General features: G+C 35.6%; 1 protein-coding gene across 5 annotated transcripts in view; it reads left to right on the forward strand.

The window, feature by feature from the left end:
* The window catches only part of FSD1L (fibronectin type III and SPRY domain containing 1 like), a 65,437-nt gene extending 41,830 nt beyond the window's left edge, over positions 1–23,607 (forward strand). For 3 of the 5 annotated variants that reach the window (XM_045882821.3, XM_045882824.3, XM_045882825.3), the window contains 7 exons: positions 772–870; positions 6,592–6,721; positions 7,734–7,766; positions 10,740–10,840; positions 12,075–12,326; positions 14,418–14,506; positions 17,545–23,607. In XM_045882821.3, the coding sequence (XP_045738777.1) occupies positions 772–870; positions 6,592–6,721; positions 7,734–7,766; positions 10,740–10,840; positions 12,075–12,326; positions 14,418–14,506; positions 17,545–17,667 (827 nt within the window). In that variant the 3' untranslated portion in view covers positions 17,668–23,607. The remainder of the gene's footprint in view (positions 1–771; positions 871–6,591; positions 6,722–7,733; positions 7,767–10,739; positions 10,841–12,074; positions 12,327–14,417; positions 14,507–17,544) is intronic. The other 2 variants (XR_006792187.3, XM_045882823.3) reach the window with 2 other exon arrangements.
* The last annotated feature ends 707 nt before the right edge of the window (positions 23,608–24,314 follow it).

The following is a 24,314-nucleotide window of genomic DNA, read 5'->3' on the forward strand; positions in this document are numbered from 1 at the left end:
TCTTATGCATGAGCAGTAACATTACCATTATTGAGCACTTACTGTTTGTCAGGAGTTGGGCTGAAGTGTATTACACAACACATCTCATTTAGTCTTTATAATTATGAGGTTGGTTTTATGATTTCTATTTTGCAGATACAAAAACTGCCTGTCAAGTTGTTGACAGTCCCATAGCTAGTAATTTTTGGATGGAAATTTTAAAGATTTTATTTTATTTTTTAAAGTAATCTCTGCATTCATTGTGGGGCTCAAACTTATAATTCTGAGAACCAGAGTTTCATGCTCTACCGATTGAGCCAGCCGGGTGCGCCGTGGATTGAGATTTTAATCTAGACTTGACTAACTTCAGAGTTTACTATTAATTCCTATGCTCTACTTTCTCTTTAAATTCATTTTTCACATAAAAAGACAATGTTTCATAAATATAAAAATTCTTTAGGGTGTCTTCTTTCCAGAAACTGAATGTTATTTTAAATTTCTCCTTGAATAAAACATCACTTTTAACAAGGCTTGAGAGTACCTTTTTATAACTAGGTTTAAAAAAAATCTACATTGAAAACTATATATAATTTATTTCTTTGGAAGAAAGTAATAGATAAATCATGATTCCTCTTATTTGAGGTGTTATCATCGTTTTAACATAAACATGTACTCTCCTGGAGTAAAGAAATAGTTTCAAGCAGGGAAAGTGTCTGTTTGAAGGTTCATATTCATACTTTTGGAGTAGATCCCTTTATTTTTCATATCTGAAAACCATTTTCATTTTCTCAGGCTTGAAGTTTGATTCAAAGTATATGAATTTCAGAGTACGAGCTTGTAACAAAGCTGTAGCTGGAGAGTATTCTGATCCAGTGACTCTGGAGACCAAAGGTAAGATCATAGATATTTATACAGCATAAAACAAAACTTAACATCCGAAGTTATTCAAGACTGTGACAGGAAGCATTTCATGTATGGTAGCACTTCTTCCCCACTGCATGTGCACATACATACACATACTTGGAGTTCCCAGCAGTAGGAATTTTAAGATGGGAAAATTAGAATTACAAAATTGGTTTTCATTAGTTCATTTTTTTTTTAAGATTTGATTTATTTATTTGACAGAGAGAGAGACAGTGAGAGAGGGAACACAAGCAGGGGGAGTGGGAGAGGGAGAAGCAGGCTTCCCGCTGAGCAGGGAGCCAGATGCAGGGCTCCATCCCAGGACTCTGGGATCATGACCTGAGCTGAAGACAGATGTTTAATGACTGAGCCACCCAGGCACCCCCATTAGTTCATCCTTTATGATGGTGTTCAGATGGGTAAAATAGACCGAGATGATGGCTCTGGTGGATGTTAGTTTATAATTTGCAATCTAGTATAAATACATACGCATCAATGAGATTTGCCTACAGATTTCTCAGGGAATGGATTATGGCTCAATAATAGGGAAGTACCATTTCAGTTTAGTTCAGGTTCTCCTTCTTTCCTTCCCCTTCCCTTCCCCTTCCCTCCTTCCTTCCTTCCTTCCTTCCTTCCTTCTTTCCAGAGAGGGAGGGGGGAAGGGGTGGATGGAGAGGGAGAGAGAGAATCTTAATAAGCAAGCTCCACGTCTTGTGCGGGGCTCGATGCGTCCTCAGTCTCATGACCCTGAGATCATAATCTGCACCAAAATCAAGAGTCAGACCCTTAACTGACTGAGCCACCCAGGTGCCCCATGTTTTCTTAAACTTTATTCTAGAAATTAACATTGTATTTTTATTACTGTTTACAAAGCACTCTCAGAGTTCTCCATTTCATCATTAAAACCATCTTGAGAGATCAGTATTCTAGATATTATTGATACCCATTTTGCAGATGAAGAAAGTGAAGTTTAAGTATGTTAAATGACTTCCCACGATCTCTAGAACTAACTTGGAAAGGTGTAATTAAGAATCTGTTTCCAAGTTCTGTGCCAGCCCTTATTGTGGGCCTTGGAACCTGGGTGCTTCTAGTCTTCAGAGCAATTTGTATTTAGTAAAAACTCTAGAATAACGTATTTCAACATAGAAGATTTTTAAGATATTTACCACTTGGAAGGCCATAATGCTAGAGATCTTGTCAGTTGTGAGATGATAATTGACTGGGTTTACTTCAAGAATCATATTCTCCACATTGTTGAGGTACTTGGGCCTTCAAGTGTTCCACTGACCTCTAGTTCATATATCATTAGAATGGGTTTGCATACCAGAGTTTGATATGATTTGGAAGTGATGTAAAAATATTATATCAGAATAAAACAAAATATGAGGTCCATAAGTTATTGACAAGGCAAACTCAAAAGACTGTATTTGCATCACAAAGGTAAAAAAACTAAGTTGAATAATTTGTTTGGATTACCAAATGTTTTTATTCAAGAACTATAGATAGCCAAGAAATGCAATTACTTTAAATTACTTGCAATCAAACTGAGACGTTACTGTGGTTTCTTTAGAAATTTTAACCATTTCAAAGTATAGTCATATTTACGTAGATTAATCTTTTCTACACAACTTGAACTGTTTTTAGCCCTTGTCCGGTAAAATTACATTATTATTCTCCCTCAGGAGTATTGTATCTTTTTATGTCTTTTGTTCCTTCTTTTTTACCCTTTATAATAAATTTAGTGACCAAACTTGGACATGTACATTTTTTTTTTTTTTAAGATTTTATTTATTTATTTGACAGAGACATAGTGAGAGCGGGAACACAAGCAGGGGGAGTGGGAGAGGGAGAAGCAGGCTCCCCACTGAGCAGGAAGCCCGACGCGGGGCTCAGTCCCAGGACCCTGGGATCATGACCTGAGCCGAAGGCAGATGCTTAATGACTGAGCCACCCAGGCACCCCAGACATGTACATTTCTATACAAATTCCACAGATTCAGGAAAATGAATAGCTGGCTCATAGTCTTCTTGGAGCTGGGCTGGCTGCTCCTATTGGCAGTGTCTGAATCTTAGTAGTCAAATTCTTGGTCTTAGTGTTTGTAGAGAAAGACTAAGTTGATTTTAGTCCTTTCAAGTGTTCTCACTGTGAGGGGCGCCTGGGTGGCTCAGTTGGTAAAGCGTCTGCCTGGCTCAGGTCATGATCCCAGGGTTCTGGGATCGAGCCCCACATCAGGCTCCCTGCTCAGTGGGGAGTCTGTCTCTCCTTCTCCCTCTGCTCCTCCCTCTGCTCATGCTCTCTCTCTCACTTTCAAATAAATAAAATCCTTAAAAAAAAAAAAAATCCCAGCAGTTTGTTGTGTTGGAATTATAAAAGAAAGAAAAAGAGTTCTCACTGTGGGGTAAACCTCTTGGGGTGGGGATAGACTGAAACTCAACCCTGAGACCTACTAAACATTGATTCTGACCTTCAGGGAGACCTAGAATAAAATTTGTCCCTTACATGGCTGTAGGTCACTGGAGTAGTTACTAATGAGAGGAAGAGCTCCAGAGGAAAAGTTCAGATTTTTAAAAAAATGACATGTTGAACAATTGTTTGCTAATTTTTTTGGCTTGCTATAGTGCTTTTTGACCAACCGTAGAAATGTATGGAACAAAGAACTGGAGGGAAAGGGAGATGGAAATTAAATAGTGGAATCCTACCAAAATTTGATATCCTGCCTTTTAATGGTGTTCAATGTGGGAAACTGAACATTTTTCATTTCTGTCTCTCCAATGTAGTAGCATTGTTTCTTGTCATTGGAACTGTCACATGTGATGAGTAATCTAAGTTCTTATGTATAGAATTTTTAAGTATTTTATCCCTTACTTCCTTGTAAAGGTGAATGATACAATATTAATCACAAATTACTCTCTAGTTTGAAATGATAGTGGCTATGATATGGAGTACCAAGAAAGCAGCCACCAACACACACATGAAGCATAATGGTGCTTCAGTTTTTTGGTACTTTGTTTTCACAGACTTTTAAAGATACAGAAACTAATACCTGTCTCTATTTAGAGATGATGTGAGAGAGAGGACTGATGTTTGAGACCTCACTTTTGAGACCAGTCCTTTTTTTAATTTTTTTTTTAAACTACACCATATCCCTGTTAGCTTAGCGAGACTCAGTGACTTAGTTGAGGTCCCATAAAGGGGATAGTGTCCAAAACAAAACAAAACAAAGGGAGCGAGGTAAAAGATTATACCTCTGGGATTGAAGCCTGTGCCCTTCTGTCTGCATGCTGTGGTATTTAGCAAGTCTAGTTTCAGTTGGCTTGGAGATTATATCTTTTCTTGCCACTCATGACTCCACCCTTCTCATCATATTAAACATTAGGGAACAGCCTTAGGATTTTTTTCTTGCCTTTATTATTTTTTTTAAAGCCTTAGGATCGGGGTGCCTGGGTGGCTCAGATGGTTAAGCGTCTGCATTTGACTCAGGTCATGATCCCAGTGTCCTGGGATCGAGCCCCACATCGGGCTCCCTGTTCAGCGGGGAGTCTGCTTCTGCCCCTGCTCATGCTCTCTCTCTCTCTCTCTCTCTCTCTGTATCTCTGTGTCTTGAATGAATAAATAAAAAAATCTAAAAAAAAAAATAAAGCCTTAGATCTTAACAAGCAGCTAAGAATTGATTGCACTTTAGAGTAATACTTACTTTTTCTTTCTCTCCAGTAGATACCCTCACATGTATTGTCTAATAGCTAATATAGGGGTTAATAAACCCTGGGTTTTTTTGTTTTATTTTATTTTATTTTATTTTTTTAGTAATCTCTACACCCAGTGTGGGGCTCGAACTCACCACCCCGAGATCAAGATTCTCATGCTCTTCTGACTGAACCAGCCACGCGCCCCAACCCTCTTTTCTTAAGACAGTTCATTCTTGATAGTGCAGGGTCTCAAATTTGCTTAATCCTAATTTTTTGGTAACCTACTTATGAAGTAACTATTAAATGCCTATTTAGTAACCTTGTTAAGGAATTTTTTTGTCATTTGTATTGAAAAACTATATTCTTTCTGTAAGTTCATTTCTGTTTACATTGCAAATTTTGAAAAGTTAACAACTTGTTTAGTATGATATTTCCTAGAAGTAGTATGGTCAGTAGATTTGTATTTAGAAAGTTATTTTATAAATAAAGACAATGAACAATGGTCAGATGCATAGTTGAAATTAAAGTGTTCTTGGGACTCCTGGGTGGCTCAGTCGGTTAAGGGTCTGCTTTCAGCTCAGGTCATGATCCCAAGGTCCTGGGATCAAGTCCCATATCGGGCTCCTTGCTCAGCAGGGAGCCTGCTTCTCCCTCTGCCTGCCGTTCGCCCGGCTTGTGCTTTCTCTTTTTCTCTGACAAATAAATAAATCTTTAAAAAATAAAAAATTAAAGTGCTCTTTACAGAATAGTGAAGGAAAAAATTTTTAATTTACTAGGTAAACATTAGGCTCTGTATATGACTATTTTGTTGTTTGATGATGCATACTTTGTAGATACACTGAAGCTTTGGCTAAATCGAGTAATATCCTTAAGTGAAATAGGGTTGTAACGGAATATCACTACAATGAGTAATTACCAGAAATTTGAAATTTTGAAGGAAAATATAACTAACAGAAGCAGATTAGTTGGTAACTATATAGTAGATGATACCTTGCTTAAGGCAGAGATTCTAGGAATTGCATTTGAGAACAGGAGGAATTCTGCATTATTTAGCTTAATCAATACATTTTAATGATTTACCTTCAGTTTCAAAGAGAGAAGGTAATACCTTGTTACATTGATTTCCTAAACTAGCAGTTCTGAGTAAGTCTATGAGTAAGATAGATAGTTTCCCAAAGTACCAAGTAATTTGAAAAGCATAGTTTTGTTTCATTTTTTAAATTATTTTTTAAAATTTGGCACAACATTACATTAGTTCCAAGTGTACAACATAGTGATTCAGCTTCTCTGTAGTTGTGCTGTGCTTACTGCAAGCCGTAGCTACCATCTGTCATCATATAACCAGTACCACTGACTATATGCTCTATGCTGTGCCTTTTATTCCTGTGATGTTTTGAGTTTTTTGATTTGTTTTCATGGAAGTCGTCCTTTCCCCATGTCTTTGCCATCTAAGTCATATCTAGCTCTATCAGCTGGGCCAGTTTCCTTGATTCTGCTGTCATAGGCTGTTTCTCTGTGCTTTTTAATTCAAAACTACTGAGAGTTTAAATATGAAAATATTAAGTATTAGAGCCTCAGAGAAAATGTGTTTGTGCCAGGCTGTATAATTTTTTACACCACATCACCTTTTCCGCATCCTCAAGTCTACCGCTCCTCTTCCTATTTAGTCGTAGCAATCAACTGATAATCAACTGATATTCTAATAACAGAAAGTTGAGATTATTATGTGCTGATGGAGATTCCAGCAGAAGGAATAGCAGAGACATCAGAGGCCATGCAAGTACATTGTATTTGGTTGGAGTTACAGGATATGTAGAGAACAACAATGGTCAATAAAGTAGGAGTTAGTAAATTACAGCCTTATCTTTGGGTACTTTAAATGCTAGCGTTAGGAATTTGAACTTTATTAAAGTTTATCTATAGTGTTGAATAAATTAAGTAGGAAAATAATGTGATGATAGTTGTGCTTCAGAATATGGATATGTTCTATATTTTTTAAAAAGTGAAATATTGTTTTGGACAGCACTAAACTTCAGTTTGGATAACTCATCATCCCATTTGAACCTGAGAGTTGAAGATACCTGTGTAGAGTGGGATCCTACTGGAGGAAAAGGTCAAGAAAATAAAATGAAAGGGAAAGAGAATAAGGGCAGGTAAGCCAGTTCATTAGATCTGTTATGTGGACACCTGCTTGTACATTGTTTCTTACTTGACAATGACTATGATTTGTGATAGGTTAATAACACCACAGTAGTGAGGAATATAATACTGTTTATCAATACTGGAATTTGTTATAACATTTCTTATTACTTTTTCTTTTCCTAATCCTCTTTTTACACATTTCAGCAATCTATTTCTTTAAAGTTATATCTACAGCAACTTGAACTGCTTAAGAGAGAAGTTCCTGAATTTGAGACTTATAGATCACCTGTCTTACCTGAAGGTCTGCCTTAAATGACAGCTTTTAGCATGTACTGTCCCATTGTCTTGCCCCTGATCAGCAACCTTATGAACCAAAGAGGAAGTCTTGGGACCTTTTGTTGTCAGACTTACTTAGACAGTCTCCAAAGTATGGGAGCCTCTTTCCTTTTTTTTTTTTTTTGGTAAAGATTTTATTTATTTATTTGACATAGAAAGACACAGCGAGAGAGGGAACACAAACGGGGAGTGCAAGAGGGAGAAGCAGTCTCCCTGCCGAGCAGGGAGCCCGATGCGGGACTCGATCCCGGGACTCCAGGATCATGACCTGAGCCGAAAGCAGTTGCTTAACCAACTGAGCCACCCAGGCGCCCTCCTTTTTTTTTTTTAAAGATTTTATTTGACAGAGAGAGACACAGCGAGAGAGGGAACACAAGCAGGGGGAGTGGGAGAGGGAAAAGCAGGCTTCCCATGGAGCAGGGAGCCCAATGCGGGGCTCGATTCCAGGACCCTGGGATCATGACCTGAGCCGAAGGCAGACGCTTAACGACTGAGCCACCTAGGCGCCCCTCTTTCTTTTTTAACAGAGGAAAATTTTGCTCAAACTGAAATAAAGTAATATCACTGTGAGTTAAAACAGTGAATTAAAAAAAATTTCTCAGCAGACTTTTGATCTAATTTTAGTATAAGCTGTTAAATTTAAGTTGTAAAGCAGTCTCTTAACAGTTGCCTATTTTTATCTAACAGTGTCCATGTTACTTCACTGAAGAAACATACAAGGTGATGATCTATGTCTGTCTGGTTCTAGGACTTAGTATATCTAGCTTGGCTGAATAACTTTAATTTTTCTTTTAACCAATAAGCAGAAGCCATTGCAGCGCTTTCATAAGCTAAAATACTGCTCTGTGTAGACTGTCTGTATTGGTAGCTTATGTTTTGAATTTACAGTATTAGAGTATGCTGCATACTGTTTAGATTATATTGTATATGGTAACAAAACAATAAGCTCTGCTTTAAAGTCTTATTTTCCCTCATCTGATTTTTTCTATATTTACTTATACCTGGCATCTTTCTTGTGCTGTATTCACTATATCTAACATTACAGCTTTGTTTTTATTTGTATTTGACACAAGGCAGGTTTGAAGTGTTCTATATTGTGTAGTGATCATGCAGTTTCAGAAGTATCAAGGATAAAACATAAAGGTCATTACTGAAATTACTAGGACAGTGCTCAGAAAGATGAATCAATTCAAATTTCATAATTAATAATGTGCTAATTTGAAGAAACCAGAATGTATTCCCTTTTCAAAATTATTTTCTTTTTTCTGGTTTATCTGCTCATTATTAGTGAAAGTGACTTCAGCGTCAGCATATTATAAATTATAAAATGTTGCTGGATTTATATATGAAGTTTCATTTGGTCACTTGGAGATTTTTATAGACTGCTTGTATTTAGTAGTTCAGATCATATTATTTCTCTTTCTCCTCTCCTTTTTAAGGGTATTTTATGTGTAGGGTACTTCTGGAATGTTATATACACTTATTCTTTCCATAAATACTTGTTCACGTAAGGTGTTAGCTGGATGTGGTGGGGCTTTAGGGATAAACAGTGTTCCTGCCTTTAAGAAATTTGCCCTAGTTTATGTATATAAGATACATATCTATAATCAAATAACAATAATACAAGGTAGAGATTACATGTTATGGTAAGCATGAATAAAGGATTTTGAGGAAGAAAGATGTCTTGAGCTGCCAGGTTTTAAGGTGATCAGTTAGGACATTGAGTCAAACTAAAAGTAACAATCAAGCCTATATTCACTTACGTGATAGTATAAGCAAGGGGCCTCAAAGGAAAGGCTGCTAGCTCTCTTCAGTGTTCCATTTTTCCCAACAGAATGGCACTGGGTGAGGGTCAGTTAAATCAAAGATTGCAAATGGTGGTTATCTGGAGGATCATCTCACTGCCAAGAGAGCCCCAAACAGAATGCTCTTCCTGTTGTTTTATGGACCTGAGGCCAAGAAGAAGGGAGAAGAGGGAAGGTTAGAAGTGGAAAAATATCGAGATGGAGTGGAGAGAGTGTCTTCAGACTACACACCTCACCCCTGTCCCCTGTAAGGAGGTCTATACAGAGGCAGCTGAAAAGGTCTCATAAGGGGGAGTCTGAATAGAGGTGCTTAAGCTAGGAATGCAGATACGCATATGAGCACTGGGTTGGGGTAGGGGTGAATTGCATCTCCCTTCAGAAACTGTGGTGAACTAGCTATGCACCAAGTCTGGTATGGGAAAGGCAGCCCTCCTAGGCCTGTCACTAAAAGCCTTTTATAATTGTCTATGGTTGGGCCTGAAAGGCTACACATAGGATTTTGGCCTGGAGCTGGATTCCTCAGAAGTGTTATTTAGCCTGGTAAGACCTGGAAGATTTTCATTAATGAAATAGTATTTAGGCTGGTTCTCAAGAAAGTAGAAGAATGCATGCCATTTGGACTTGGATTGAGAGAGGGAGGAACAAGAGAAAAGGCACTGAAGCAGGTTGCCTGAGTTTAAGGAACACTTTAGCTGCTACATTTAGCTGCTCTCTGGGGGTGAGAAGGCAAGAAAAGTGGATTGGGACCAAATCCAGAAGAATCTGAAATGCCAAGCTAAGTTGTTTGTAGGCAGGAAAGAATACTTGAAGATTTTAAAGTAGGCGTGTCACATAGATTTATCTGGTAATAGTGAACAAGATGAATTGGGTGGCAAAGAGATCATTTCAGAAACTAGTAAAACGATCTAGAGTCCAGGTAGACTTTTTACACGGTCAAGCTGCAAAGGTATTGTTAAAGGGGAGAGGTGGGAGGGATCATGTTTGACCTAGGACAGTAATAGCTGCTGTACTGCTTGCAGAAATGTTCTTAGGGTTGGAAGTCTAGAAGCTGCAATGGAAGAGTCCTCCTTATTTAACTTTTCTTTGAAATTTAAACTGCTACTCTTAATAGTTATGTTTTTTGTCTTTTCTCCATGCTTTCCCTTTATTTCTTTACTACTGGTAAGTTATGATTTTTTTGTTTTTTAAATGCAGTGATTCAGTATAATTGAAATGTTATTTTTTAGGCATATTTGGGTTTTGATTTATTTTGCGTTTTTGAGATTTAGTGAAAGGCCTAATACTGTCCTGTTTATCATATCATATAATTTGATGTAAGGGGAGATCAGGTTGAATCTTATTCATTTTAGTAGGAGAAATGCTTTATAATATTTTATATTATCCTGTGCATGGATTTGGGCATTTACTATTTCTTCTTTTTAAGAAGAAAAGATCCAGAACAAAAATATTTGCTGCTTATGAAAAGATTATTTAGTTTTCATTATAATCGTATTTTTGCATTTTAAAATTTAAATTTAACTGCAAGAAATGTAAGCTCTATAATCCATTACCTTTCTTGAGTTTTTTTCTTCCTTTCGGTTCTTTTGTTTTCCTTTTTATCTTGTCTCATTTTGGCATTGTTTCTTATATCAACTGTGTGTCCTTTATATAAGCTTTGTTCAGTCTGCATGATATTAGTGTTCAGCCTGCTTTGTGTTGATGACTTCTTACATTTCAGTGTTTATAATTGACAACTCTGTTTGATAATAATTCAGATAAAAGTAAATGGTGTTATTTGTGCAATATAATTAAACATCTTTTCAAAGTTTCCTTTTATAATTTGTAATTTTAGTTTGTGAAACATTTATAACCTAGAATATTTGTTTTTCTTTTTTTCCTGTTTATATAGAAGTGGCACACCATCCCCCAAACGGACATCCATAGGCTCCAGGCCACCAGCAGTAAGAGGCAGCAGAGATCGTTTCACTGGGGAATCGTACACAGTGCTGGGTAGGATACACATAGTCTTCATTATGTCAGTTGATATTAAAGGCATCACGGTCACACTCGTGGGCTTTCCACTCACTTAGAGTTGGAGTGGCCTGTGTACTGAATGAATATTTGCCAAAGTTTATCCCTCTTGAAGCCTGATTACTTTTGGCGGGTTTCAATTTGTCTAATCATTGATTGCTTCATTTATGTAGTGCTCTATGTATATGCATATCTCTTTTTTTCATTTTTTTATTATGTTAATCACCATACATTACATCATTAGTTTTTGATGTGGTGATCCACAATCCATTGTTTTTGTATAACACCCAGTGCTCCATGCAGTTTGTGCCCTCCTTAATACCCAACACCAGGCTAACCCATCCTCCCACCCCCCTCCCCTCTAACACCCTCAGTTTGTTTTTCAGAGTCCATAGTCTCTCATGGTTTGTCTCCCCCTCCTATTTGCCCCCTTTCATTCTTCCCCTCCTGCTATCTTCTTTTTTTTTTTTTAACATATAATGTATTATTTGTTTCAGAGGTACAGATCTGTGATTCAACAGTCTTGCACACTTCACAGCGCTCACCGCAGCACATACCCTCCCCAATGTCTATCACCCAGCCACCCATCCCTCCCACCACCCCCCACTCCAGTAACCCTCAGTTTGTTTCCTGAGATTAAGAATTCCTCATATCAGTGAGGTCATATGATACATGTCTTTCTCTGATTGCCTTACTTTGCTCAGCATAATACCCTCCAGTCCATCCACATCGTTGCAAATGGCAAGATCTCATTCTTTTTGATGGCTGCATAATATTTCATATTGTGTGTGTGTGTGTGTGTGTGTGTGTGTGTATCACATCTTCTTTATCCGTTCATCTGTCGATGGACATCTTGGCTCTTTCCACAGTTTGGCTGTTGTGGACATTGCTGCTATAAACATCGGGGTGCATGTACCCCTTCAGATCCCTACATTTGTATCTTTGGGGTAAATACCCAGTAGAGTATATGCATATCTTTTGAGGAGATAGTAAGGAAGAAAAGTTCTAAAGCCTTTTATAAATCAGAAAAATTAGTAGTAAATATACAAGTAAAGTTATAGCAAATACTCTGCATTTAGTGTCCATGTGTTAATATGGTTATTTTTCTGAATCAGATTTTTTGTGCCATTTTGTGGGATGAGATATGGGTAAAAATCTATGTGACTCATAAGGAAGAAGTTAGAGCCAAATTTACCTTTCTCGTCTTTTGCAGGAGACACTGCTATTGAAAGTGGACAACATTATTGGGAGGTCAAAGCCCAGAAGGATTGTAAATCCTACAGTGTGGGAGTAGCATACAAGACTTTGGGGAAATTTGACCAATTAGGAAAGACAAACACTAGTTGGTGTATCCATGTCAACAACTGGCTTCAGAACACATTTGCAGCAAAGCATAATAATAAAGTCAAAGCCTTGGATGCTACTGTTCCTGAGAGAATAGGTGTATTTTGTGATTTTGATGGGGGTAAGTTTACTGATTTTCTCATAAGTCATTTTGTCATAGTTGCTTATATTTTAGTACTTTTCACTGGTAATCGTCTATATACAGTTTACATTAATGTGGTGGTCAGGGTGTTTTGACCTACTAGGATTTGATCACAAACATAATTTCAGCTCTAGAATTGACTGGAAGGGTGTGTGATGTTTGCCTGAAGCCTTACAAAAGCACTCATCTATAATATGCTTAATAAGTCTGAAAGAATGATTTTCTTAATTTTTGTCTTAAGCATTAAAATTTTTTCTGTCCATTTTAATTCCTTCCTGACCTTATTTTTATTACCTGAAAAGAGGGGTGGAGTCAGATTTTTCAAGTTGGAATGGACTTTAGAAATTGCCCAATCCATCCCTAGTAATGTAGGTTGGAATCTGATTCTGAGGGCCTTGAAAAATAATAATAGGCTTGTCTTTTTTATAGTAGTTGAGGGAAGGGGATTTCTATGCATTTTTAAAAACCATAGTCATATGATGATAATCTAATTTTAGAACTATTGGAGAGTAAGTGGTTAAATGTGGAAGAGATTGCAAACATAGAGTAAGACTTTTCAGGAGTCAGTCTTTGAGCAGTGTAAGCAGGACCATGTTTGTCTTGTTAGGTATTATATCCTTATTGCCTGGCAAGTGCTTTTACATAGAAAGCCCCCCCCCCTTTTTTTAAGATTTTATTTCTTTATTTGACAGAGAGAGAGACAGGAGAGAGGGAACACAAGCAGGGGGAGTGCGAGAGGGAGAAGCAGGCTTCCTGCTGAGCAGGGAGGAAGCCCGATGCGGGTCTCGATCCCAGGACTGTGGGATCATGACCTGATCTGAAGGCAGACGCTTAACGACTGAGCCACCCAGGTGCCCCTCGTAAGCCCTTAATAAGTGTTTGTTGAGTGATTAATAGTAACAAGGGCCTGAGCAGTGGGGAATCCGGAGGAATGGATTTGGTGGTTCTGAGAAGTAGAAGTCATAGGACTCAAAAGCTAAATATGAATTGGAGAGCAAACAAAGAGTTGAAGATGACTGAGATTCCAGCCAGTGTGGTCAAGAGGATGGTATGTCATCTGCAGCATGGGGAACATAGTCTGGGGAAAGAGGAGATGCCAGCAGGACAATCGTGTGGCATGGCTGGCTTAGACTTAGAAATTCAGTGTTAGAACTCAGAAGAGAAGTAGAGCTGAAGCTAAATGTTAGACACTGCATCACAGAGTGGCTACTGAAGAACAATTAAATGTTACTGCTCTGCTGTTTACTTTGTGACCATACATAGGTTGCTTAATGTTTTGATGTACTGTATATAAAGAACCCAGTGCATTAATGGTAGACATAAATATTAGTTTCTCTTCTCTGTTTGGTGGCAGCTGAGTCATTAAGGGAACATTGTAGAGAGAACACAGAACCTGGACAAGCATCTACCTTCAGAATAGGAGAAAAGGAGACAGAAGATATCCTCAGGGTTAGAGATACAGAGAAGTCATGGGACAAGAATTTCAAGAAGTGGTAACAGATGTAAGGAGACCATCAGGTTGGACAGTTGGGTGGTCAGAAAGACAGTTATTTTAGTTGCATGGTCATGTTGAAAGACTGTGAGGTATTTTAAAAATTAACAAAACCGAAGCAGTGATAATTATGATTTCAGAGACTGAAATGAATATGGCTTCAAGTGTTTAGAAGACAAGGTTTAATAAAGTAAGCCTTAAATGATGATGGGATTTGGGTACAGAGGCTGGTTATAATAAAAATGAAGAAGAAATAGCCTGGTTTTTACTAAGTTAAGGAAACCATTTGTTAAATAATGATAAAATAAATAGTTCATAGTTGAATAAGTAGAGTAGTGCCAGATTATGGAAGCACTATGGAGGTCCTGAAAATCAGGAAAGAAAACTAGATTTGGGCTTTTTCTTACACGTCTACTACTGATTACTGATTTTCAAGTGAGAATTTCTGAGTCTAGTCCTTATAGTTTGTAAGCAAAAAAAGTGCCAAAATATGTGTTATTACATTTACCCATGATGATATGTTAGATTTGATTAAATGTTTTTGTGTAATAAATTAGGCTTTTTTTTTTTCCTTTTAGGTCAACTTTCTTTCTATGATGCAAGCTCAAAACAGTTGTTGTATTCCTTTAAGACGAAATTTACTCAGCCAGTACTACCTGGTTTCATGGTTAGTACCAATTTATATTTTATTTGGTTTGATAACTTTAAGGAGAACAATCTGTGCTATACATTTGGGGAAGCCAAACATCTTTTTTTTTTTTTTTCATATTCTTCCCTCTTTCCCTAATCTACCTCTCCCAAATCTGTGATTGTCTGTATATTTTTGGTATTTTTATTGAAGTAAATATTATTAGTACACAAATTAGAAGAATGCAGTTTGATGAATCTCACAGGACTACACACATTTTTGTAACCAGTGTCTAAATCAAGAAATGGACCATAACCAGAATCCCATAAGCCCCCTTGTGCCTGTTTCTAGCCCCTGCTGGTCAGCCACTATCTTGAGTTTTAATACCATAAATTCATTTTGCCTCCTTTTCAACTTTGTATATTGAATCCTACAATATCTTTTTGGTTCAACATTATGTTTGTGAGATTTATCCATGTTCTGTGTGGTGGTATTCATTCTTATATAGTTTCCCATTGTATTTACATGTATAGTTTTCCATTGTGTGACTATTTTATTATTTATATATCATTGGGTTCTTGAGTGGTCTCCCCTTGGGGATGTTTAGAATAATGTCTGTGAATATTCTTATTCATGTCTTTTGGTAAATGTGTGTATATATTTCCATCAGGGTATGTAACTAAGATTGGAGTTGCTAGATGGTATGATATGTGTGTAATCAACTCTCGTAGGGTTTTTCAGAGTTGTTGGTTATACTAATTAATTGCTAGCAGTATATTAGAGTTTGATTCTTCCACATTTTTATCAACATTTGGTAGTATCTTTTTTAAGTTTTAGTCCTTCTAGTGGATATGATATATACTCACCAGTTGAAGGACTTTTGGATTCTTTTCAGTTTTTGGCAATTTTGAATAAAGGCACTGTAAACATTCACAAATGGATTTTTTTGTGAATATTCATTTTCATGTCTCTTGGATAAATACCTAGGAGTGAGGATATTAGATCATTTGAAAGTGCATGTTTAACTTTAAAAGAAACTACCAAAATGTTTTCCAAAGTGGCTGTATGACTTTTGCATTCCTACTAGCAATATATGAAAGTTTACTACATCCTTGCTGTTACTTGATATTGTCAGATTTTTTGTTGTTCAGCAATTTTAATAGGCATGTAATGGTATTTTGTTGTGGTTTTAACTTGTATTTTCCTAAGGACAAATGATGTTGAGCATTTTTTCATGTGCTTATTTGCCATGTGTATAATTTCTTTGGTGAGGTATCTACTATTTGTTCATTTTTTATTGGGTTACTTATTTTCTCATTAATGAGTTTTAAGATTTCTTTAAGTATGATGGATATGGGTCCCTTATCAAATAACAGTTTTGCAAATATTTTCTCCCAGTTTGTGGCTTTTCTCATTTTCTGAACATTTTGAAGAGAAGGTTTTCATTTTAATGAAATCCTGTTTATCCATTTTTTTTTCTTTTATGGATCATGCTTTGCCTAACTCAGGTTCACAAAGATATTTTCTTTTGCATTCTTCCTAAAGTTTTATGGTTTTAGGTTTTACATTTAGGTCTGTGACCCACTTTGAGTTGTTTTTTGCATATGGTACCAGGTATGGTTTGAGATCTAATTTTTTGCATATGGATTCCAAGAATTCTAGTGCCACTTACTGAAAAAGACTAACCTTTCTTCATTGATTTGCCCTTGCACCTTTGTGCTAGATGTTTAGAGTAAATAGGTTTGTAAATCACTTAAATAATTTCCAAAAAAGTAATGTAGTGGTTTTATAATCACAGAGCTGCTTTTGTGTTTTGGGAGTTATCATTACTGAACCTGCTAGTTTTAAAAATTTGAAATGTTAACCATACAGCTATAAATTTCACAGGTCAATAAATTCTTTGGTACATTTCTGTAATCACTTAGTAAATACTAAACACTTTAGGATATAATTGAAGGTGGGAATAGGAATACTTCAACAGTTTCTAGGAGGTCCCTTGTCTCAAGCTATGTCAGCTACAAACCAGGCATTGGTGATAATTTAAGTGATCCATTCTTTCATATTTTAATTCATTTGAGCCTGTTCCAAATCAGTTGTCATTCATCTTATTGAATGGTATCTACTCTGTTTACAGGCAAAGCAGTTTCATCTTTCATAAACTTACTCACATTTATGATAATTAATAGACTATGGCAATATGGTTTATCTGGATATTGCTATTTACATTTTTCTTAGAAGTCTTTAAAGAATTACAAAAGGTTCTTATTATTAACAAGTTAGGGAAGAAGATAATGGATTTTACTCTGTTAACACAGGAGTGTTAGATTCCTATAGTTTCAGGCCACACTCCATTATCACAATCTAAAGAAAATTGGGATGAGGAAATTGGCTCTTTGGGCACTTCTCTTGGTTGTAAAGTTTATTTTCTTTTTTTTAAAGATTTTATTTATTTGACAGAGAGAGAGAGACAGTGAGAGGGAACACAGCAAGGGAGAGCAGGAGAGGGAGAAGCAGGCTCCCTGCTCACCAGTTGTGGTGTTTAGCATCAGTAATAGTAGCCATTGTCTTTTGCCTATTAATCCTAAAAATTTAATCTCCAGGGGCGCCTGGGTGGCTCAGTCGTTAAGTGTCTGCTTTCGTCTCAGATCATGATCCCTGGGTCCTAGGATCGAGCCCTGCATCGGGCACCCTGCTCCGCGGGAAGCCTGCTTCTCCCTCCCCCACTCCCTCTCCTTGTGTTCCCTCTCTTGCTGTGTCTCTCTCTGTTAAAATAAATAATACAATCTTTAAAAAAAAAATTTAATCTCTAAATTTCTGCAGCCCTTAGTTCCTTCTATTATATGCAGCTCCAGTGGGTTCTGCTAGCTACCACAAAGACTTCCTGTGGCCTCGGTGGTTCTAAAAGACTCTTGAGTTAGCCTTTCCACTTCCCCTTAGTTCAAATATGAAGGTTATCAGTTTGGAACTTGTTGACGTTCACATATGTGGCATTTTGCCTTTCAAATGGAACTTTAAGGATCACCTAAATTCTAATTTGATTTGAAAGCTGACTGAAGCTTTGTTTTGTCTTTTCTCAGGTTTGGTGTGGTGGACTTTCTTTGAATACTGGGATGCAGGTTCCAAGTGCTGTGAGAACACTTCAGAAAAGTGAAAATGGAATGACTGGTTCAGCTAGCAGCCTAAACAATGTTACTCAGTAATGCTTACTCAGAACATGTTTACCCCCCTTCTGATTGGGTGACCTTTTCTGTGCAGTTACTAATCACAGAAATTTACGAGTGGTGGAAATCAGGTTTGCTATGCTCTGCTTTAAGGCCTGGAATGTGTTAGCATTAAGCATCTAATGCAAAGTACTCACGGGAACCTACTGTGCAGTATCATCAAGCAAGCAGATACGAAAGCAAGAAACTGATGTTTTGAAGAGTAAATGGGAAGAAAGGCAGTGTTTAAATAGTTATATAGAAACTCATTTTTGTGTTTCTTGGATTACTTTGGCTCTTCCAATATGTTTAGTTACATATGGTAGCCCTAGGACCTGAGAGGAAAGCATTTAAAGCTTGTCGTCTTTTCTCTATACTTTTTCTTTATCTCATCACTACCTATTACTACATTCTTATACTGAAGCTTTAAGAAAAATACAGTCTTCTAAGGTTTTCTAAAAATTGAAATAATTGGTTGGGGATGCTAAAAAGGTTTTCTTGCAATGGTTTATTTTTCTCCTTTTGTAAGTAGGTTGAGTTTTGCTAAATTATCCTCTTTTGTTTACTGACTAGATTGTGTATCATTTTCTCTTTCCCAAATACCATGGTATTTCTCTTGTGGTTAAAACTCAAAATAGAGTGGATAGAAGAGTTTCTAGACATAATAGCTTAAAATCACCGATACTTTAGTTTTTTACCTGCTGCACTAACAGTGGCAAAGGGATATGCTTTCTATGTTGCCTTGTTTAATTAGACTTCTTTTCATTCCATCATTTTGGATGATGGATAAGATTTTTAAAAACTTTCTTTTCTGATTTTGTTGTCTAGTTTAATTCTACCTTTAATAGTTATCTTGGTAAAATTCCCACTTGAATTTGGTAATAATTGATAATTATACTGATTTTTAATACTTCAAGTAGGAATGAAATGTTATTGAAGTTATATATAAGGTAGAAAAACTTACACCATTTAAGTTTTATCTCAGAAGGATAGTTTATAAAGGGAGGTGCCTGAAACTATACTGAAGTCATTTATGTCTGCTTTTTAATAAGATTTGGAATGGTTTAAACAAGTGTTTTGAAAAATGTCTACATATCTCTGCTTTATTTGCCACATGAATTTTTCAAACATAACTATTCAGAGGTTATTTTTCTTTTAATCCTTCTGCAACATTCATTTATTTTCTAAAGGGGTATAATTCTTCCAAAAATCATCATAGAAGAATCTTTCCCAAACTTAGGGAAAATGTGTTAAACAAAGAGTAAAATCCATGGTTATTGAGTAGAACATACCTATTTTTTAAAAAATTGGTTAAAATTTGTAATACAAGTTCTTTGAGCCAAACTGAAAGTTGTGATTACAGTATTTAAGGATCCCTTGAGCATTAAGTGGTCTCTGGATTTTTCTTTCTCATGTTGACTTTCTTTCATTCTCATTATAAGTGTATTGTTATGACAGCCTTCTCCCAAGAAGTGACTATTGCTGCTTATAGCTGAGTTACCTTTTACAGAAAGGCCTGTGGAATAGGTATAGCTCATTCTCTCTTAAAGTTTACTGCTTACTGATAGGATGTTTTGTTCAGTGGTAAAGCAAACCTAAATGAGAAATTTTATTTGAACTGGGTATTATTTTCCCAGAAGACATTTATATCTGCACCGTTGTCTCATGACATATTGGTAGTTTTAACGACTATAAGGCAGTTGAGAGAATGAAATATGTCAATAGATATCCTTTTGATTCTCCAAACAAGTATAATTTTGGTTTTTGATCTTCCTAGAGATTTTGAAAAAAAATTTTGGGTGTTCTGTTCCCTACAGTGGGATTATTCCAGGACCTAAGAAAACAGAAAGTTACAGTTCTCTTTCATGGAGTCAAATCTGAAAGCAGTAATTTAGTGGTGGAGCTGCTTTAATGTGAACAGTTACATATGTGTGTTTTAGCAAAAATGACACAGAAGAATTCTTGCCAGAAATTCTTGTATAAAATTTTTTACTATTCGATCTTACGTAATTGTGTCTTCTCTTTAATTCAGTGCCTTCTTCCTCTGAGCGTGCTCCTGCTCCATGCCCCAGGCGGCATCAACTGATACTTAAGCCAGAGACCATTCTGTTACACTGCTGAGAGCCTTCTGCCGCAGGGGTATGGAGGAGCGGGGATATCAGTCAGGCTGGAGGAGTGCGCCTGAGTCTTTCCTGTGCTCATGGCATCCTGTGAAGCCCTTCATATAAAACTTTCTAATACTCATTTGGAAAATTTATTTGAAGTAATAACAATTATTACCTCAAAATAAGAATCTGAGGTTTTCCTCTTACTGTACTTCTTCTTAAAGGTCTCTAAATATAAAGAGCAAAACGTGTAGGGTTTTAAGTTTGTATGTTAAGTTAAACTGGAAGAGTTTGCCACCCTAATTTTCGAACTAGAAAATAATCGATAGTGCCTATTTAAATAGTCTCACATTAAGGTAACTGTTAACTTGACGATAATATATAACATTCTCATTGTCATTTGAATTAAAAAATATTGAGCCTTTTTGCTCAATTTAATGCATTATGGGAAGATAGTATACTCTTCCAGACATTTTTTATTAGCTTATTTACTGTTTGTTTTGGCAGGTCAAACATGATTGCTTTCTGTAAAAGAAATGCATGAGAGGTTGATGGTAATGGATGTATCACAGGTATAAAAAAATTGTCTTATAAAAACATGCATTTAGTATTGCATTTCCCTTTTAGCAGTTGAATCCCAAACCGGTTTCAGTAAACTGGATAAAGAAATGAAGGAATTGCCTTAAGCACTTTAGAAAAGAATTTTTTTAGAATTCATCTTGACTATTTGGGCTTACCGTGTCACATATGTCTTTAACTTTTGGTAAATATGTATATATCAAGCATTTAATAACTGAGTGCACATAGAAATTTAATATACAGTGATTCTTTGAAGGTTCCAGGTGTAGTAAACAAAAGGAAAGTATTAGAGGTATGCCTGTCTGTACATGGGTTTTATTGATGGCATCTGTACCATGTCAACAAACCATTAACTGCCACTGTATAGCTAGATGTGGCCTACTTTGTTCTGCAAACAGTAATTTTTCCTATGTTATCATTTAAAGAAACATACTGGCTTGGTTTTATTTGCTCATTTATTAAAGTATGAACAGTATCATGTATAATTTGAATTTTTTGTGACTGATCTTTGGTGGTACAAATAATAAAAGTAAATAATTTGTAATGAGAATTTAATAAGGCTAACATACTCCATTTCATGATTTACCTATACTTCTAAAATTATAGTTACTTTTGTTTCATTTGAAAACATGGAAAAAATTGGAAAAGGATATACACAGGAAATGATTATTTCAAAGAGTATTAATTCTGGAAGAGGACACTGTAGACTTCTTACTATAAAATATTGTGGATTCCAGGCTAAAATACTAAGGACTGTATTTTCAAATCATCATAATCCTTTTTATTTAAAATTTTTTTAATCACAATTCTTTTTTTAAAAAACCCGTATTTATTAGATCAGTGTCCATTCATTGGCTCATTCATACAACAGATATTTAAGTGTGATACGGCGGCCATGCTTTGTATTTAGATTTCCATAATTAGTGAAGTTTGATTTACTGTGCATATAGTTTTGCTACTTTTGAGGAGTGTGACAAAGTTTGTATGTTAAAAACAATGTTTTGTTAATAAGTCAGAAATTCTAAAAAATAATTTTATAGTTTATAAAAAATTCAAATTAACTGCTTATAATATGGTTCACTTTTATATAGTCACATAAAATGGGTCTAGAAAACTTCCTTGATTTTATTTTAAACTGGATATATTCTTTTAGGGAAGTGTATAGTCAGCATACATTTACTCAACACCCAAATAACCATAAAGTTTTTTGTTATTTTTAACCAAAATGTACATTTCATAATGCTGGTACTGGAACATTATAATATATCATGAATGTTTCCTTTATCATTACAGAACGATTACCTCATGTTCAGTATAGTTTTAATTTTGTGTGTATCTTACAGTATTCACATTTTGCAAATATTTGTGACCCTGATATGCTTTGTTACCTGGAATATTTGATTAATGTAAATACATAAAGCTTTTTGAGTAATTTGGAGTTTAAATGGATTGCATTTGGTATATGTTGTTTTTATTGAAAAGATATTGTTGGTCTTGCCATATAAAGGTTAGTACTGGCTTATAAATAAATAATAGAGATTGCCAAGGTACTTTTCTCCTCAGACTACCCAATTACTAAATTAAAACAGTATTTGTTATTTCTGGGTCAATATAAGGTACTGACTTTTGATTCATAATCATTTGAGCTATGTTAGTTTAACCTGATATATTTTCTTAATGATACCCATTCACTGTAAGTTGGTCCTGGGGAATGGGCATGTGGAGGATTTCACAGTATGTGGGCAGAAGATGGGTGAATGTGTTTGCCTTGGCTTGGAGCTTCATAAGTTTGGAACAGTTTTAAAATAAGTCATATTGTAAGTGAGTGGTTAAAAGGCCTTTTTATTAGTATTGGAAATTTTTGGAGGGCCTAAGGGCAGTAAGAATCCATGTATATGTTTTTTAACATTTTCAATATCTCTAAGGTACCAAAGCACAGAGTCTAATTTACCATTTAAGGGAGACTCTTTAAAATCAAATTTATAACTAATTCATACTGTAAGATATATAATAAAGTTTTGGAGCAATTTACATTAAAAACCAATAGTCTTTAAGATTTTTGGATATAATATAAAAAGTATTTTGGTTTCATTTCTTTTGAAGTAATTAATTAAATTTAAAATTAATCACCTTAGCTCTACCATACGTAGACTAACTAGATCTATATGACCTCTCCATAAACTATTTCTCATCTTTGGGCCTCCACTGCCTTACATAAAATAATTGTAACTTGTTCAGCTTATCTCACATTTGTGAGAATTTGTGAAATGAAATGGAGTATGTGAAATTGTTTCAACACAGTAAAATGCTATGTAAATGTAAGGTATTATTTTCAGTTAATAATGGATTTAAGTGTTGGGATACTTCTAGAGCTCTTTCTTTTAATAAAGCATGTGCTTAAAGTGGTATCACGAGGACTTCAAAAAAAAAAAAACCTACATGAACAAAATGCGCTTTAACATTCTTTAATTTGTGTATGACCTGTGGCCTTCTTGTATTTTCTCATCAAGCCTATTGCTCTATATCAAGACTTTGTACAGTTGTAAACATCTTTCGCAGCATTAGTGTGTCAGTGTAGAATAGTAGCATAAGTAAATGATTTAAGCTGTGTTTCCATTCAGGCATTTGCACTTTCAATTTATGACTGCTCAGTGCCACATGCAGAGTGAATTTAGCCCAAATAATTATTTCCAAACAACCAAATATTCAGCAGTTTGTTGTCATGGGATAAATGATATTAGATGTATGTGTCCACTTAACATTTGACACTTTTGTTGCATTAAAAAAATATGAAGCATTTCAAAACTTTGCTAAACCTGGGTATCATTTAGTATCTCTCCTAACATGTTTTGCTTTAAACTGGATTTATTAAATGGTTTACAAGTTATCTTGATCTATTGAGTATTTGGTATGTCTGTTATCTGGACATGGTTTTGCTATGCAGTTCTGATAATAAAAATTCTTAATTCCTCAGGTTTAACTTTTAAGTTACAGATGAAGAACATTTCTAATGAACTATTTAAAATGTACTCAATTCTGCAAACTAGTGTTTTAATAAGTGTATTGCATTATCATTGGAAATAAGACAAAGCCTTTTAAACTTCAAACTAGAAACTTTTTAACTTTAACATAGAGTATTCAAAGTGGAGTAACTTGTATGTTGAAATGATTGTATGTTCTGTATAGAATGACCGAGTTAAGTTCTTACAAAAGCACCTGGAATATCTCATCTAAAAATTAAACTTTTTTTCTGCTTTCTTTTGCTTCAGTGCTTGCATTTCTATCAACTTTCATTAAATATCTATGATGTGCTTTTGGGGATGAGAAGATAAAAAGCCCCAAGAGCTTATATTTTAGAGCAGTGCTGTTCAACAGAATTTTATGCAGTGATGGAACGTTCTGTATTCGTGCTGTCCAACACGATAGCCACTAGCCTCAGGCAGCTCTTGAGCACTGTAAATATAACAAGTTCAGCTAAGAAACTGAATCTTTTATCCTAATTAATTTTAATGTAAATAGCCACATCTTACTAATAGCTACTGTTTTGTACAGTGCAGCTATAAATGGAAGATGAAACATGCTATAACTATAATATAAATCAAGAATTTAGTTTTGTCTTTGGAGCTTGTCCCATCCTGGGTTACATTTTGGCAGATTATAGCTAAAAGAGAACCAGAATCTAAGGCTTTTTAAAATGTGTTTCCTAACTTGAAATCGGTTTAGGAGAAAAAAGAAAACCAATCAATGACTACATGAGACTGGAGCTCCTGTAACTAAGATCATTTTCGCCAAAAGAAGAATGAAGGGAGGAGACTGGATAGTCTTGAGTCATAGGGAGAGGGGCGTGACAAAGATACTGAGAAACTAGTACCCTCATATAGAAGATGTAGTGGAGAACAGTTTTGCAATATTAAATACACATACCTTTGAAAAGTTAATTCCATTTCTAGGTATTTCTCTTAC

This window comes from Mirounga angustirostris, unplaced genomic scaffold (assembly GCF_029215605.1).
Source record: "Mirounga angustirostris isolate CCGP_5_RB_7025 unplaced genomic scaffold, mMirAng1.0.hap1 SCAF_15, whole genome shotgun sequence".
In the NCBI taxonomy this organism is placed as follows: domain Eukaryota; kingdom Metazoa; phylum Chordata; class Mammalia; order Carnivora; family Phocidae; genus Mirounga; species Mirounga angustirostris.